Source organism: Arachis hypogaea, chromosome 7 (genome assembly GCF_003086295.3).
Source record: "Arachis hypogaea cultivar Tifrunner chromosome 7, arahy.Tifrunner.gnm2.J5K5, whole genome shotgun sequence".
In the NCBI taxonomy this organism is placed as follows: domain Eukaryota; kingdom Viridiplantae; phylum Streptophyta; class Magnoliopsida; order Fabales; family Fabaceae; genus Arachis; species Arachis hypogaea.
In genome coordinates, this window is record NC_092042.1 from 65912504 (window position 1) to 65931254 (window position 18751).

The 18751-nt window shown below is 26.2% G+C and overlaps 1 protein-coding gene across 8 annotated transcripts; it reads left to right on the plus strand.

Moving 5' to 3' along the window:
• The first annotated feature begins 8394 nt into the window (after positions 1-8394).
• LOC112703282 (agamous-like MADS-box protein AGL16) lies at positions 8395-18106 on the plus strand. 8 transcript variants are annotated; one of them, XR_011864077.1, is made up of 9 exons: positions 8395-8457; positions 8812-9038; positions 13207-13285; positions 15613-15674; positions 16757-16856; positions 16954-16995; positions 17077-17160; positions 17576-17714; positions 17802-18106. XR_011864077.1 is itself a non-coding variant. In XM_025754669.3 (9 exons), exons 2-8 carry the CDS (start codon positions 8857-8859, stop codon positions 17674-17676), a joined length of 666 nt encoding a protein of 221 aa, XP_025610454.1. In that variant the 5' UTR covers positions 8395-8457; positions 8812-8856; the 3' UTR covers positions 17677-17714; positions 17802-18106. The 8 variants fall into 8 exon arrangements, 5 of the variants coding, with proteins under 5 accessions (XP_025610454.1, XP_072055624.1, XP_025610457.1 ...); XM_025754669.3 differs by having other exon boundaries at positions 17560-17714; XM_072199523.1 differs by having other exon boundaries at positions 17560-17714; positions 17805-18106.
• The last annotated feature ends 645 nt before the right edge of the window (positions 18107-18751 follow it).

Genomic DNA, 18751 nt, shown 5'->3' on the forward strand with positions numbered 1-18751 from the left:
GCATTCTTCAACTTATTTGAGTAAATTCTAAATCCCAGACTATAATAGTAATTTTTGTGTAAATCTATTTTTTATATCTAGTATAATAATGAATTTCACATAAGAACTTTAAATTCTGATTCTTGAATCTGACCCAAACATATAATTGTACTTATTAAAAATTAGAAACATAAAACAATGATTATAATAAAAATTTATATCAAAAAATTAAAAAAATGAAGAAGAGCTTTTATTGACTTCTTACTATGGAGTAGTAGAACTTGAATATGTCATTCACTGAAGAATAGATTTTAAAGGTTTCTTCTTTAGTTATAATCAAATCAAATAACAAAATAAAGTATGTTTGAGTAAGAGAACTAACCATCCTTTATTCGCAGTATCCACTGGGCAACGGTTGCGATGCTGTTCTATGGTGGACGCAGTTCTACAGATCCAATAGCGGCAGTGGCCTCCATCACTGTCGTCACCTCATTCCTTTTCTTTTTTCTGTCAATCTAGCATCCTATTTTGTGACTGTTGCTGTCATTGCCACCATCTTCTCCTTCTTTCGCCGTGCTTTATTTCTTTATCGTCTTTTTCTTCTTATTTTCTCTATGACATCGAAAGAAAAAGTCTGATATCAAATACTCCTCCTATCAAAACTTATAACTCTCTCATCGTTTCTTTTTGTTAACATATAAGAATGCAGCTGAACAAAATCATTTTTAATTTAAATTTGAATCAAATTTCATCCAATTATTTTTTTATTGAAAATTGTTAGGTGTCTAACATTAAAAATATACACTTATTAATCATACACAGTTTCACGGTCAGACATAGAACATTTCAGTTGTCGAATAAATTAAAGGCTACAACTACATTCTTATTATATATTAATAGAAGATTTCTATAGCTAACCGCACAAAAGAGAGGGGATCTTAACCCAAACTCTATCAAAAACAATTTGCAATCCCATTATCTTCTAAAATTTAATCTAGCTACTTTATATTTATATATTAGGATTTTTTTTTTAGAAATAAAATAAAAAAATTTATATTTTTTCAAACACTATTTTTGAACTTTAATTTCTTAAATACAATTTTTTTAGAGCAAGTTCACTTTACCCGGGCAAATTCCCTTTAAATTTTTTGAAATTCTTATTTTTAATTTATTTTAATCCATGATCATCATCTCCAAATAGTATATAGATCTACAAACACTATATAAGAGTATACAAAAATACACAGAGAATAAGTATGGCTTTTTCAAAAAAATTTTTAATTATAAATTTAAAAAAATAAGCCATATTTAATCATGGCAACCATTCTAAAAATACACATGTACACCGGAATAAGTCCTATTTAACAAGAATTTTTTTTAATTATAAGTCGTATTTTATTTTGAAAAAAATTATTTATATTTTTAAATATTTTTAAAATAAAATACAATTTATAATTAAAAAATTCTTGTTAAATATGCCTCCTGTATATTTCTAGAGACGATGATAATGATTGCCATTATTAAATATGCCTTATTTTTTTAATTTATAATTAAAAAAATCCTTAAAGAAGTCAAACTTGTTGTCTATATATTTTTGTGTACTTAGGTAGCGTTTGGTGGAGAGACAGATACTGAAAGATTGAAATTGAGAGACAGAGACTAAGAGACAGAGATTGAAATAAGTTTTAGTATTCTGTTTGGTGTCAAGTGAGAGACAAAAATTGAAACAAGAATAAAACTCTAATTTAATTTGCACAAAAGATAAAATTAGAATTAATTAATTAAAATAAAAGTATTTTAGGTATAAAATGTTATTAAAGTTTCAATTTTTGTTTCTAAAAATATCAGTTCCCTGTGTCCCTACATTTTGGAGGCACTGAAATACTAAAATTTTGGAGACAAAGACAGAAATTTTAGTACCAGTCTCTGAGCCAACAAACATGATATTATATCTCAGTCTCTCAGTCTCTGTTCCAGTACTGCAAAACAAACGTTACCTTAATAAATTAAAATAAATTAAAAACGTAAATTTCAAAAAACTTAAAAGAAATTCGCTAAAAGTAAGTTCAAAAGGGGTGTGACGAACTTGTTCTAAAAAAAATCATATTTAAAAGATTAAAAATTCGAAAATGGTATTTTGAGAAATATAAAATTTTTTATTTTATTTCTAAAAAAAATCCTTTTATATTATATTTGTGTCTTGGATCCCAAATATCAAAGTCTCTATAAAAGAAGATGGCGACTAACGATATCCCAACTAGGGCATCTACTCATGACTTCTCTAATCTGATGAGTTTTATCATTTGGCTGATGATTGACACTTGTTCTTTAACTTTTGTAACTTTCAAGGCATGAAACCTTATTTTATTGCCTCGGCGTGGTTCCATGCTCCTCAATTTTCGCCTATGATGCTCCATTCCATTTCTTAATTCAATTTGAATCGCTATTGGCCCACCCCAAATCTTTCACGTGGGTTCAGCCAATCAAAAGCCAGAACAAAAATGAAAGACATTAGAAAAATTCCAACCTTCAACTCCAGCAGTCATGACGTACTAAACATATACAAATACAAATTACAAATTATTAACAAACCCCAACTTGCAAGAACCACTTTCTATATTATGCTGAGAGTAAATTATTATTTTAACTATAAAAATTTAAAAATTAATAAATTGTATAAATAAAATTAATTTTCTATTTATAAAAAATAATTTCTATGTGATAAAAATATTTAAATATCAATTAGATTTGTTAATATTTTAAATTTTATTAAATAAAATAATAATTTTTTATTTTTTATGAGTATAAAATTAATTTCATCTATTCATGGATAAATTTATTAATATTATGAATTTTCATATAAAAATGGTTGTTTACTCACATTATTTGTATTATATATAGTAAATGGGAAAAAAAAGTAAACAAAAATGCATTAGAAGAGCCCCAATAATAATGACCAAAGAAAAGAAAGTGGAACCAAATAATGTAAAGGGAAAAGGGTCCAAAGAAGCATACTTTCCTTGTATTGGTGGTTATTAATGAGTTTTCTCTTATTATATATCGGTTAAAACGTGCGTGAAATAAACATTCGATCCAAGTAAGGGGAATAAGTCCTCCAAAATTTATTTCCATGTTTTAATTTGTCCTAGTCATAATTGAAAATTAATTATTAAAATTCATACTTGAGTAAAAATATAAAATTAAGAAGTCTCGATCACTTTTTTGCGTTGCAACAGCCCTAAGAATATCAAGAAAACGAAGTAAAATGGAATAGATCCCAGATCATTATCAAAATAAACAAAATTGTCTTTCTAAAGTAAAACAATTTTTATGAGTATTATCAATATTAGGGTCCTTAATATAACATTCATTCTCTTTTAAAATTACATATATTATTATTATTATTATTATTATTATTATTATTATTATTATTATTATTAAGCTAGGAACATGAATAAAAAATGTTAGTGCTCTTCAGAAATTCCAAGTAGAGAAAGTTTAAGGACTTTGCCCGTTGGAAACCCCAAATAAAGTGCACAAAGAAATGGTCATAATAAGTACTTTTACTAGAAATTCCTTATTTAGAAACCTTAAAAAAATAGAAAAACTAAGGATAAGTCCCCAACTTTTAAAACTTTCCTTAACACTTAATCCGTTTTCCACGTAAAACAACGACACGTGCCCCTTCTTCATCGTACTTAGGATGGCGAGAGTGCCTGGGAGAGTTTCTTGCACATTGTTTTGAGTTTTGACGAGGTTGCCCTTCAGGCTTCAGCTTCCATATTGGAAAGATACCCAGTTACCCACTGACCCACATATTCTCTAACAATTATTATAGTTGTATATGAAAATCAATAATTAAAATTAATTAGTAATATAAAATATATTAAATAATATATATTTATATATAATAATTAATTTTAATAATTAATTTTAATATATAAATAATATTTTTATTCTCAAAACATGTGATTCTGTTCGTTAAATAATTGCGGAATGCTGAAATTAAATTTAAATATTTTCCACTACACCAACCATCCAATATAATTATGGTTCTTCGGACTGCATAATTATATATTATATTAGCACAGGGTTTGCACTTTTTTCACGTGATTTGACCTGAAGAATGGATCTTAATCCCATACAGAGATACATACAAAATTACATGTGTATTTTTCGGCACAGCCAAGAATAAATATTATTTCTTATAATTATAAAATTAAAAAGATAAACTAATTCAAAATATTTCGACGTCATTTAATCTTTTAGGATTAAAATGATTAATTGTTATATCTTTATATGACCAGAAATAATAAGTTTATTCAAGAAATTAATTGAAATTATGCACAATATATATATCTTATTAATTAATTTGTTAAAGTATATATATATATATAAACTTTTTCTATACTATAATTTAACTAGACAGCTTTTCCAAAAACAAAATTAGATAAAATTATCAACCCCCCCCCCCCACCATACAAGATATGACAAAATATAATTTGATGAAATGCAAAATGTATTTTATATAAACATATATAATATAATAGCAATTGGAGAATTAATCCAAGCAAGCATGTCAAATGTAATATTATATATTACAAAATACAAAAAAAATCTCATCAATATTTTTGAAAAGTCGTTATATTTATTCAACTTCTTTTATAATTTACGTTTAATAATTGTAAAAAGAAGTCTACAGTAATTATTTTAAAAATCATTAACTAACTATAAAATAAAACTCAAGTACTTTTCAGTTTTAACAATTATTGCACCTGTCTCCATCCCCTTGGTGAATCCAATTGTTTTAGAACCGGACCAAACATTATTTAACCGAATTAATTAAGGGTTAACTATCACACTAATTCAATTCATGATAGAAAATAATTATCAACAAATCATTCTAAAATTCAAAAAATCAGTTAATATAAATTATTTTTTTAAGAGTTTAGTTAATATGTGTCTTAAAAAATATAATAAATTTAGGGTAAAATATTAAATTGGTCCCTTATGTTTAGACGTAATTCTATTTTAAAGTATTCTATTTGAATCCAAAAAAGTTTCATTTAGCATCAATTTAGTCCCACAGTGAGGTCAAAGTTAAATAATTACCGGAATATCCTACATAACAATAGTACAAGAATAAAATCGATAATCTGGAGAACAAGTACAAGTTCCAGAGGCACAAAATCAACCGTTGATGCATCAATACATTTATTTATTATTTTTCTTATAATATAAATAAAATATTTTCTATAGAACTAAAGAGAATGATAAATAAATGTATTGATGTATCAACGGTTGATTTTGTACCTTTGGAGCTGGTACTTGTTCTCTAAATTATCGATTTTGTCTTTTACGGTTGTTATGTAGGACATTCCGTTAATTATTTAACTTTAACCCACTGTGGGACTAAGGCTGGGTTTGGTAAAGCTTTTTCAGGAGGTGCTTGTGCTTTTAAAAAGCACAAGCACGTCATTTTGCGTTTGGTAAATTAAAAAGCTCAAGTGCTTGTGCTTGCGGCTTTTAAAAGTTAGGGGTGCTTTTGAAAGCACCTAGGAGGGAGCTTTTCAAATTTGGCTTGTGCTTTTCAAAATTTAAAAGTCTAATATAACCTCATATGTTAACTAATTTTCAAATTTAATGTTTGCATTTATGTCTATTATAGTATTTTTAAATTTTAAAAGCTATTTTACCAAACACAATTGATGTTGCTTATGTTTATTAAAAGTTGTTTTTGATTTGATTTACCAAACATAAATGCTACAACTTTTAAAAAGCCATCTTTTAAAAGTTAACTTTTATAAGCTACTTTTAAAAGTTAACTTGTACTTGTTCTCCAGATTATCGATTTTATTCTTGTACTATTGTTATGTAGGATATTCCGGTAATTATTTAACTTTGACCTCACTGTGGGACTAAATTGATGCTAAATGAAATTTTTTTAAATTCAAATAGAACACTTTAAACCTTAAGGACCAAAACAGAATTACGTCTAAATATAGGGAACCAATTTAATACTTTACCTATAAATTTATTATTAATAAAAAATTTTAAATATTTTTATTTAATAAAAATAAAACAAATGAATTAAAAATTTAATTTTTTTATATTTTTAATAAAAATTTTTCACTAACAAATTTATCATGTACTCTTTAAGAGATATGTTAGTTAAATATTTTTTAAAATATATATTTTATACGTAAATATATTATTTTATTATATTTAATTCAGTTTCCAGTTAAATTTCATTTAAATTTCGATTGAACTTTTAAATCATTAAACATTTATCTTTATCGATTTGATTACATATCCGATTTTCATAATCTTGATGAATTCTAATATTATAACAAATTTACTGAGTTTGCTTATTACTTGTCTTTTTATGGGGGAAAATCATACTTTTGAGGTTTGATGATGATCAATAATTTTTATATGACCTTGATGTTAGTTTTGTGATATCTAATACAATATTTTGATGATTAATAAATTTAAAAATAACTCAATAATTTTATTAATATGTTGTTTAATATTTGTTGTGCGTCAATAATGTACTAAAAAAAATTTTAAATAATAAAAATAAATTAAATACCATATAAATTTGAGTAAGTCAAAATTTATATAAATAAAAACAATTTTAGAAGCTAAATTGAGTAATTTGACTACTTTAAAAACTGATTCACCTATCAAAAATTCTACTATTTTACTTTCACTTGCGAAACAATTGAAAACGAAAAATTAGTTACCTCAAAATTCTACTATTTTACTTTCATTTGTTCTTTATTTATTCTTCTATCTTAGAAAAAAAATTCTATTAAAGTATAATATAGGTATATCACAGTTTCATATTTTTAGTTCAGATCGCATCCTATAAATTTAATACTAATCTGTGTTCGTAAATATTATCTATGAACAGTCTCAAAGAACTAAAAGAATTTATTAATTAAGTTATAGAAGTTGAGGATATCTTTTTTTGTTGGTTCATACTGTGAGTCGATGAACTCTTTAGTTTATTATTGTAACATGATATAGTTAATAGTTATATTTAGTCTTAAAAAGACTTCACAAAAGAATATCTAAGATTTTTAAGTTAAAGCTGAAGTTAATTTGAATTTTGTCTAAAAATATTTAAAGTTCTTAGTTAATGAGATATTTTAGTGAACCATTTTTTATCATGAGAAGACTTGAAATAAAAATATCTAATTAAAATTTTTAGATCGGTGAAGAATTGATTTAAGTCCTTCGTAATTTTGTAAAAAGTGAAAATTTAAGTGAAATCGATTTCACATAAAGTTGATACTTGACAACCAAAAAAGACTTGAAAAAATAATATATAACGTTTTAAATTGGTAAAATATTCCATTTAATCTTAACTAAAAAAATCAATCGAATATAAAAAAATTTTGGTTAGTGGAATATTCAATATAATCTGGTCACTTCACGTTTAAGGTTAATGAGTGCTAGATATTGTCATGTGATAGTCTTTATTTATTTATTTATTTATTTTTTTGCTTACCTATTTTCTACTGAGATGAAAATGGACCTTTGAATTGAACTGAACTGAATATGTTGATAATTCTAGGATTTTATTGTAAACATAGCGTAACCAATTTAGTTTATAATTAATTGTTATTTAGTGAAAATATATGATTTTTTATATTTATTTAATTGTATCGGATTAACCGATCTAATCAGTGATTGAACTAATAATACGATAATCAACCATGGGGGAATGAATAACTAGCAAACACCTCACTCTAAGGGTGTGTTTGTTTGAGGGAAAAATGGGAGGAAGAAAATAGGAAGGAAAGAAATTGGAAGGAAAATAACTATTTTCCTTTGTTTGGTTGAATGGAAAAGTCAAAGGAAAAAAATGAATAGTGTAAAAAAATAGGTGGGACTCATTAAAAAATTTTTCCTTCCAATAATAGATGGAAAATGGAAGGAAAATATGTTTTGTATCAATATTCCAATATTACCCTCTACTTTTTAATATATTTTAAAATATCTAAGGATAAAATTGTCTTTTCATAACATTATATACTATTTCCTTCCTCCTCATTTTCCTTTCATCCAAACATATCTAAGGAAAATAAAATTTCACTCAATTTCTTTCCTTTCTCTTCTTTTCTTTCTATTTCTTTCCTTTCTATTTCTTTCCTTCCAACCAAACAAAGCCTAAATCTCTAATACTCTCGGAGCTACGGTATACGAATTCGTAGCTCCACGCGTCAGAGCATCATACGGTTGGCGGCCAACTGTCAATACGCAAAGTGTAAATGGACTCTGAGTCTGAGGAGTCGGCACATGATTGGGCCACATGGCAATAGAAAACCGCCAAATGGTTTTGCTCTCCAACCCATTAGCGGTTTCGCGTTGCACCAACCAAAGCGGTTTCATCACTTTCCTTATATAGCTACCTCACGCTTCTAATGTGAATTCAGTCTCTTTGTCTGTTATATAAACAAACTCTTCACAGTAAGGGCACTCCTCTCTCTCTTTTCCTCTTTCGTTCTTCCTTTTCCTTTTATATCTGCTTCTTTTTCTTTTCTTTATTTTTTCTCCTATTTTTTCCTTTCTAGATTCTTTCTCTCTCTCTCTCTCGGAAAATCCGATTTTCCTTCTCCATTTTTTGCTCTTTGCTTTCTGCATCTAACGGCACTATATATATAAAAGAAAAAATATCGCAATTATCGATGCTTTCAGTTTTCACTCTCTTCTGGCTGTTCCTTGAGCTATCTTTTTAGTTCATTTTGTTTTTTTTTGTTTTTGACTTCTTTTTCTTTATTATTGGTGAAATTGAAGTTTTGGTTGTTGATCTCTGATGAACAGAAACGGTGATTCTGGATCGAGGAGTTAGGGTTTTGGTTGAGAGCGATGGGGAGAGGGAAGATCGCGATAAGGAGGATCGACAATTCCACGAGCAGGCAAGTGACGTTCTCGAAGCGAAGGAACGGTTTGTTGAAGAAGGCGAAGGAGCTTGCGATTTTGTGCGATGCTGAGGTTGGAGTTATGATCTTTTCCAGCACTGGCAAACTCTATGATTTCTCCAGTACCAGGTACTCGCGATCCTCGCTCTAATAAGCTCTTATATTAGATAGATCTTTTCTTTTTTGTGACTTCTCCCTCGATCTTTTTTTATTTTTGCTCGCTTTCTCTTTAACGTTGACTGCTTTATACGTTTGTTTCTCTTTCACAATGACTGCATTGCTGATTCGTTGCTTATGAGAGTGGCAGTTTAGGCCTTTTTTATTCTTTTTCTTTTTTTTCCCTTTCTTGCCTTTTTGTGAACGGGTTTAAATATGAAGATTGACATATATAATGCTAAGTCAACTAACAGTCTAACTGTAATTAACAGGGCTATATATCTAAATCTAACTGAAGTGTAGCAAACTGTATATACTATATACTACATCGTTTCTTCTTTATAGTGTTAATATATAGGAAATTAAAAATTAATTCACGGGCCGGATAACTATATATGGAAAACTTTGACTGCAATCTTGAGCTTGAGCTTGATCATAAGTCTGTCTGCACTTAGTTGATGAGGAACACAGGTTTTAGAAATCTTGATTCAATTAATTGAGAAAAATGAAATATATCAGAGTCAGCATGGATTGAGACCATATATTTCTTTGTTATTAAACCATGTAAAGAGATTATGTTTGCTTTATGTTATTATCCAGTATAACAATCACCTACATATAATTTGTAATTTTAACTATAGTAGTTTCTGCATAATTATAGTTCAAGGTAATAAATAAATAACATATTACTAAGCTAATATTAATTGGCAAAAAACTTAATACTAATTTTAATATTAATCCTCAGATTCAGTATATTTAATTAAAAATATTATATTTAAAATTTGATATGTATGTGTAAGATACTAAGATGGCCCCGCGGTTAAGGTGTGTTTTATGTTGCCAATTTTGAAGAAGGCACATTCAGAGCAGGCTTCATATGCGTCGAAGATGTTCTTGTTCTTCCTATTTAATACGGCAAAAGTTGAAGAAATAAAATGATGCTTCTATGGAAAAAATATCTATTTATCTGTTTGTCACAATAGTATCTATATATCTATATATAATTTTGTGTTTTTATATCATATAAAAAATATAATTTATATATAAATATAATTTCACATGCACAAAATATTTGACAAGACATTAATATAGATAAATAATTTGAAAGAAATGACATTTTGTAATAATTGATTCTGGTGACACGTTGGTATTTTAGCCTATGTATTCATATGAGAAATGATTTATATTTCAAATACCTTTTCTAAAGTATTTTTTAAAAAACTTTTAAGACATTATTAATTATCTATTTAAGAAAATCTTTAAATATTATATCATTACTCTCTCTCTCTCTCTCTCTCTCTCTCTCTCTCTCTCTCTCTCTCTCTCTCTCTCTCTCTCTCTCTCTCTCTCTCTCTCTAAATATATTTTTTCAATTAAGTTTTAATTAAGTGCTCCAGTAGTGATCTGATCTACACAAAAGTAGTGGCGCCTTTGCATTTTGATACTCTGACAAGGTGTTTGAGAATATTTTTGCTGCGGTAATAACTATTTAAGTTCATTATTAGTGCAGATCGTGTTGGAAGTTCAATAACTTATATGTGCTTGAGTTTTCCCGTACTTTCCTTCCTTCTATATGTTAACAAAATAACATGTCATTTGGTATTTAAGTAATCAATTCTTTCTAGATTGACAACATTTTTCAGTTTGGTTTTGATAAGGTGATAGTTGTGAAAACGGTATTAAAGTTTTCGTTAAATCAGAGACATGCATGCATATTCTTAGTTTTATAGATCTGGCAGGCCGCAGGCAGCTTAACTGATGAGTGGATGGCATTCACTTAATAAGTTATGTTACTTAGGATTATTTAGATTGAAAGCTGTTGAAAAGGATAGTTTTCTTTGCCTTTGGTATAAATACTAAAAAATTGATAGCGTGTATAGTAATTTTTTAATATAATTTTGGCTGTATGTTTCAAAAATAAAAATATGGTATTGAATTTGAGATAAAGAAATGTAGAAAAAAATTATTCTCAATGTAAAAAGAAAAAAAGGTTTGAAGTTAATTTTTACATATGATTTTAGTTTAATAACTGACTTGAATATGACTTTCATTAAGGTTTCACATTCAATAAAAAACGAGAACCAAAAAGTAAGTATTGTGTACTACTCTCAAAATTTATATATAGGAGTAAAGATAATAATCATGTTCATCAGATTCTCATAATTAGTTTATTAATTTAAGCTCAAGTTTCATAAGTGTTTGGATAGGAATACCGACAAAAGTTCGGCATTATATTATTTGGCCATTTATAGTTTCATGTTTTTGTCATGTATATTACATAAATAAAAGATCAGAAAATGTCTTTGGGTCATTTGTGAAACACCCGGTTAAGTGGAGACCTTAAATTAATTTTCCTGATAATTAGATACATTATTATCAATAAAGTGTGCAACATATAAAACATATTCTCAAATTATAATTGCCAATTCATCTAAAAAGTCATATAAAAATGATTTGCCTTGAAAGAAAATTGTGCATTAAGGTAACCTTTAATATTAATTCATTTGTAATGTATGTTATAATTGCCAATTCATCTAAAAAGTCACATAAAAATGATTTGTCTTAAAAGAATTTGTGCATTCGAGTAAGCTTTAATTCAAGTAAGCTTCTCCTTTACACGCAGAGTAAAAGTTAACTTAAAGGAGTATAAAATGTGTTTTTGTTTTAAATTCCAAATTAGCTTCTATTGAAGATATTATCAGATAAATTTGCCTTTAAAAAAATAAAAAATATAAAATATTATTTTGATTATTAATGTTCGAATTGAAAATTAAAATACTCCTTAACCATTTTCTATTGTTTAAAGCAACATGGCCTTAACCCTTTTCTATTGTTTAAAGTAACATGGTGGAAAGAGGAGAGCTGACCAAGTTTCTTCCTCTCTCTTTCTTTGTGGTCTCTATATACCTTCTTTTGTTTCTATTTTTTTTTTCTTAAATATTGCATACTATTTGTTGTTCATGCCTATAATAGTCAATTATGTTAGTCCTTGTACACAGGAAAATATTAAATGATCAATATTTTTGTACATTTGAGTTAATATACAGCAGCTATTTTTTTCCATTAAAATTGTTAGCTCCTAATAACATTTTCAAAATACATAGTATTGTTAAAATTAGTCGAGTAACCAATGCATATATCACATATATTAATTCTCTCAGCAAGCATGTTATATTTTATCTTCTAACATTTTAGAATTCTTTTTGTTTGGTTTTACTATCTAAATCCTAAAATGTTATCTTTTCTTTTAAATACTCTTCTTCTTTAAAAACTAATTTTAATAAGTTATTTTCGAAAAATAAAAAACTTGGTGTAATCGGCCCTAAATATGGAGGAAGCATATTATTAGTCTGATGGGAAATGGGTAGGACTTTTTACACTGATACAACTTGGGGTACGTCTAAAGAAGGCTATTTACTATATATTTAGTAGTTGCAGGAATAAGTTGTTTGCAAGCATAAATAATTGTCCACTAAGACGATATCATTAAATTTAAAGATAGAGAAAAGATGGATAAAATTCATAATTGAATATTGGTAAATACAACACCATTTTTAGTTGTACATATAATATTATTGTTTTAAGAAATGTACGTCAGTTGGTTCAAACACTATTTTTTTAATGATAATAATGCTGAAAGGTTTTCTTTTAAATGAGGGGGAAAGTGAATCAAGAACGTATGGGATGCAAAGTTAACTATGTATTGTTTAGAATTATGTAAAAGATTTTCTTAGAGAGGAATGTGTTTGGATTTTTTTTTGCAAAGTAGAGTTCTAGGAGAATACAATAAGCTTACTAGCTAGATTCATTTTGGAGCTTAGTTAATGGAGGCATTCAAGGGATTTTGTTAGTGTATTAATGAACATCATATTATATATCATTATGTCAAATATTTCTATATGTATGGATATCTATGTCTTTATCTTTATATATATTTCAAAGATGTATTTTTTCTTTGCTTCAAATATATTTCGAAGATGTATATTTGGTTCAACGACTACTAAACAGATGCCGAAGATTGTTTAGTATTAAAAGTTTAAAGATATTAGAATATGAACCTTCAAATAATGTGCCTATTGTCGTCAAGTTACATTGCATATGATGTGTAGTTCTAATTCTAATTTTGAATTACTTTTTCTAGCATGAAATCAGTAGTTGATCGATACAACAAAACCAAGGAAGAACTAGATCAGCTTGGGAGTTCAACCTCTGAAGTTAAGGTACTTATATCTTGACTCCAATTTTTAAAAGTTGAGTGTACAATAAAAAACTAATTGTTGTCAAAGATATATATGCAATTGCTAAAATCATCATTTAAAGTTTCCTCTTAATGTTTGTTTGTTGATTTCAACCTTCTTTTTCTAGTTTGGATTTAGCAAATCATAGTACATTCTTAAAAAAGATTAATTGATTCAATATATTCTACCTTACCAATACCTATTAGTTAAATCAAGATTATTCACTAGAGACTTAAGAATCATGTCTTATATACTACGGTATTCCATAAATACATTTTATATTAATCAACTAAATTGCTTTAGAATTTATTAAGGTAGTCAAAACGTCTTGACGAGATAGACGCCAAAAAGCACACACCTCACTAAAGAATTGATTTGAATCTTCTAAATTTTGAATTTTACTTTAAAGAATAAAGTGTGATCTCTTATTCTTGAATAATTTTTTCTCTCATATTTTTTCTTGTTTCTACTTATGAAATAAATGGTGAAAGATCATACTTTACTTTCTAAAATAAAAAATCAAAATTTAAAGAATCCAAATTCTTAAAGAACGGAGTTATTTTAATTTTTATGTCATAAACACCTCATAAAAATAATGAGCATAAATGCTTAATAAAGTATAATAATAATAACTGTCTAATAAATTTTATAATAACAAATTAACAATGACTTAATAACCAAAAAATTATGAAATGCCTAAAATTCTAAAACAAAAAGCATATCAAGAAAAAAGAAAGATTAGATTTATAGTGCATGTATAAAATCATAAAAAAAAGATGTGGTCAATAAATAGTTAAAATATCATCTGACGGTACCATTTTTATTATTTTTATATTTAATTTTATTCATGTGTTTATTTTTTCTGATGTAAACTTAATTTAGTAAAGTTTTTATTTTTTAAAAATAATTTATAAAAATTAATTTTTAAAAGATAATTTTTTAAAAATTATAATATTTATATTTAATAAATTAAATTAAAAATAATTTTTAATAAATACAAACAATAATAAATATATTTAATAAAATATTTTTTAAAATTTTAAAAAATTATAATAAACTTTAATATAAGAATTAAATTTAAGTATTAATTAATATATAAAGTTATACTAAATTTTTAATTTTGATAAATACAAATTATTTTAAAAAATTTTATCTTAAATTTTTATAAACTATAAATATAATAATCATAGTCTTTTTAATTTATTAAACATAAAATAAAAAACTCCTCCTTACAAAATTTTATCAAACCAACGTAGTATAATACATATCTCAACCAGCAGGAGCTAGCAGCTAGAAGTTAAACAACGTAACTCTAGCATTGTTGTCATTTATTGCAAGAAGAAAATTTGAGTTTTACTTAAAGCAGGTTCTGTTATATATATATATATATATATATATATATATATATATATATATATATATATATATATATATATATATATATATATATATATATATATATATATAATGCTACATGATTAATAAATATTATTATTTTTTACTAACAATAATTTATAATCATATTTATATATATTTTATATATAACAAGTATGTAATTTATTCTTATATTTATTAAAATTTTGTACGTATAAATTAATATAATTTATATTTATATTTTTTTAAAATTTATACGTATGTAATAAAATTTAATTTATTAAAAATAATTTAATATTTATATCGATCAAATAATAGTAAAAAATACTGGAAATTGCTGGCTACAAAAGTTTTTCAAACCCAAATATAGGTTGTTAGTTGCTTTACTCCTGAAGGTTCAACACATGTTCCTATTGAATGATCCTCTCTATCGATGCTTCTTTTAATTTTTCCCTAATCCTGTCTTTATTTGCATCTCCACTAGTTTACCTCCGTTCTTACATCTATTTCACATCTATTTACTTCTTATAAAAAAAAGAGTTCGTTACTCTTTACTGCTCCATATTCACTACCAAGACTATCACTAGCATTATTTTTAATTTATCAAACTCCCAGAAGTAAAATTTCGTTTCTTTTCAATGTAACGGGGCACTATATGCTATAAAAAAAAAATATATATATATATATATACTTACATAGCTTTCCCCTCATCAACCTTTACGGAATCCTGTATCTTAAAGTTACAACCTAGGTACTTATTCTAATAGCAGTGCACCTAATATGAAGGATCAACATGAAAGGATCAATTCCACATTAAACTGTTTTACTAACTTTTTATTCAATATGTATAGTACTTATTCATGCAAGGTTCTACTGTTTTAAAGTACATATCTAAGCATATTGTATTACTTTGTTTCTTTCAATTCATTTTCTAGTTTTGGCAACGGGAGGCGGCAATGCTAAGGCAACAATTGCTAAGTTTGCAAGAGAGTCACCGGTACAATTCTTTTCTCCACAAAATATGCTTTATAAATAAAATTTCAATTTAAAGAAACTAAGGCTTGGTAAAATTTTTTGAAAAGGTACTTGTGTTTTTTAAAGTATAAGTATTTCGTTTTGTATTTGGTAAATAAAAAAATTTATGTGTTTGTATTTATAACTTTTTAAAAGATATGTGTACTTTTGAAAGTACTTAAAAATAAGTTTTTTAAAGTTAATTTGTATTTATCAAAATTAAAATATCAAATATAACTCTATATTAATTAATAGTCAAATTTAATTCTTACATTAAGTTTATTATAATATTTTTAAATTTTAAAAATTATTTAATCAAACACACTTATTATTATTATTATTTGTACTTATTAAAAATTATTTTTAATTTAATTTACTAAAGACAGATGCTATAATTTTTAAAAAATTTTATTTTAAAAATTAGTTTTTATAACCAACTTTTTAAAAATAAAAATTTTACCAGAATAATTATAAGTAGGTTGGAACTTATTATTAAACTCTACTACTTCTACAAGTAAACACATTTGATGGTGGTGGTGGAGACCAAAGACAAAGAGCCTACTCGAAAGATGCACAAACAAACGAGCTGGTCAATTACTTTGCATGCCATAGATACTATATTGAAAAGTTATACAACGGAAATGTTCTATAAACATAAATAGTTTGCATGCATGGTCAACTTTCTCACCATCAATGAAAAACCCAATATAATGCGGATTCTAAATGATATGTATTGAGTATTGTGTAAAGACTAAAGACAAATGTTAGAGACCACAATTTTTTATTAATATTAATTAATATTTTTAATTAATATTATTAGAATTGAAATTTAGGTTTAGAATTTAATATTTAAGTTTTAGAGTTCAGAATATTTATTAGACAAAATAATAAATTTTATTAGTTATATATCATTGTTATTGTGTTAATGCGAAAAAAACCGTTCAAAAGACAATGAAATGCTAGTAGAATTGTTTATGCCTATAGTCTCTAGTTTTTCATAGTGAACCAATTATTTTCCTACAGTTCCATTCTAATAAGTTTTTGTTTGTATATTATATATAACAGGCAAATTATGGGAGAAGAATTGTCAGGTTTGACAATCAAAGATTTACAGACTTTGGAGAACCAGTTGGAAATTAGCCTTCGCGGTGTCCGTACAAAAAAGGTTTAGATTTGTTCATATATAATGCACTGGTCAAGTTTGAAATTAAGGATATGATAGTAGTTGATAAAAAATTAAAGATTATGACTTATGCACGCAGGATCAGCTTTTAATGGATGAAATACAAGAATTAAATCGAAAGGTCAGTCTTCTCAGAAAAAAAAAAAAAAAGGATTCCACAATACGTTTAATCAAAATGGTTTCTTCTATTTATTTTCTACAGGGGAACCTCATACACCAAGAAAATGTGGATCTATACGAGAAGATAAACTTAATCCGTCAAGAAAACATGGAATTAAAAAAGAAGGTATGGGATAACAAAACAAATTAGAATAAATCTCGTAAAATAAATTATATGCATTTTGTACATATTTTATTCCTAATATTTTTAATTTTACCTTAACATTTAAAATTTTCAATTCTTTTTTAATATTTTTAAACTTTGTTTTGTCAAATGTATCTCCTTTTTAGACAACTGTCATGTCAACCTTTGTTGTTCTATATGGATATATTTGACAATAAAATTTGAAAAAGTTAAATGTAAATTTGATATTACTTAAAAATATTAAATATAAAATTGAAACAACTTAAACGCTAAAGATGAAATTGAAAAATTTTAAAAACTTAATAGACTTTTTGCCTTTTAAATAATGCCAACCTTGTTAGGATTTTATTTTTAGATTGAAAAGAAAGTTTCACTAACCAGGTATATGTAACAAAAGATCAGAATGTGGAGAATAGAAATTCTGTCCTCACAAACAGTCTAGCCATAAAAGACGATTCTCAAGTTCCTGTGTGTCTCCAACTAAGCCAGCCACAATAAGAACACCATGAGGCATGTTCTGGAGCAACAAAAATAGGGTATGACCTTGTCATAGTAGCTCATCATCGATGAAGATACAACAAGATTAATCATTGACATCATATTTATATTTTTTATTGTTGCAGCAGATTGCAGCTGCATTGATGCATTTACAGAGATGAACGTTCCATGGCTATTAGCAAGATAAATGGAATCATATTTAATTTTGATGTTTTACTGTAAATGTAATGACATACACAGGCTACAAGCCAACATCTCTTTGGTTTGAAATGATGAAAATTGTCAATAAAAGCAGCTCTGGCATGTAACCCATAAACAACGAAGCACGAATCTTGTGTCAATTTAAGACTCAAGTTGCCTAAATTAGTCAAGGAGTCAAGTAGGCTATTATTATAAATTACAAAATAAATTTAAGGTAAATTCTCAAACACACTACATTTTTTACAGTTTTGGAGGTTTGTGGTGCTGGAGCAGTCAAGCAAACTACTATTCTCTCTTATTTTAATTTGTCTCTTGATTAAAGTTGATTTATTAACACTAGGTGATTGAGACGAAAATATAAAAGAATAAATTCTTTTGGGACATGAATATATTTATCATTTAAAACTGGAATATAATTATATACATATACTAGAAAAATTAGATTTATATATATAAAAAACATATTAATCTAAAGAATAAATTATTATTTCTGACTTTAAAAAATTTGACACGGACAATTTTATCAAAACATTCAACAACAATTAGCTAACGAATTAAAAATTTTGCCATACTAATTCAATTTTAGATAAAAATTTAAGTTAGTCGACGTACTTCATTACTAGAATTAATAATAATACTCAGCGTTTTGATTCCTAATAAGTAGTCTTTTTAAGATATTGGTGAAGATTATTATTAATAAATGGATAAATATTTTATCTGACACTCTTATTTATTAATAAAAATGGACAAATCGACTTTTACTATCGGATGACAAAAGATTGTCGCTAATTTGTTATGTAACAGTGTCACGTGTTACTTTTAAATGGTTGCAAAGACTAAAAATCTCTTTCCTATCCCTTTTTTTGCTTTCTTT

Excerpts from the sequence above, each read along its gene's own strand:
- LOC112703282 (XM_025754669.3), top strand. The coding sequence starts at position 8,857 with ATGGGGAGAGGGAAGATCGCGATAAGGAGGATCGACAATTCCACGAGC. Across the intron at positions 15,675-16,756 it reads AGTTTGCAAGAGAGTCACCG|GCAAATTATGGGAGAAGAAT; the intron begins GTACAATTCTTT and ends TATATATAACAG. Across the intron at positions 16,857-16,953 it reads GCGGTGTCCGTACAAAAAAG|GATCAGCTTTTAATGGATGA; the intron begins GTTTAGATTTGT and ends TTATGCACGCAG.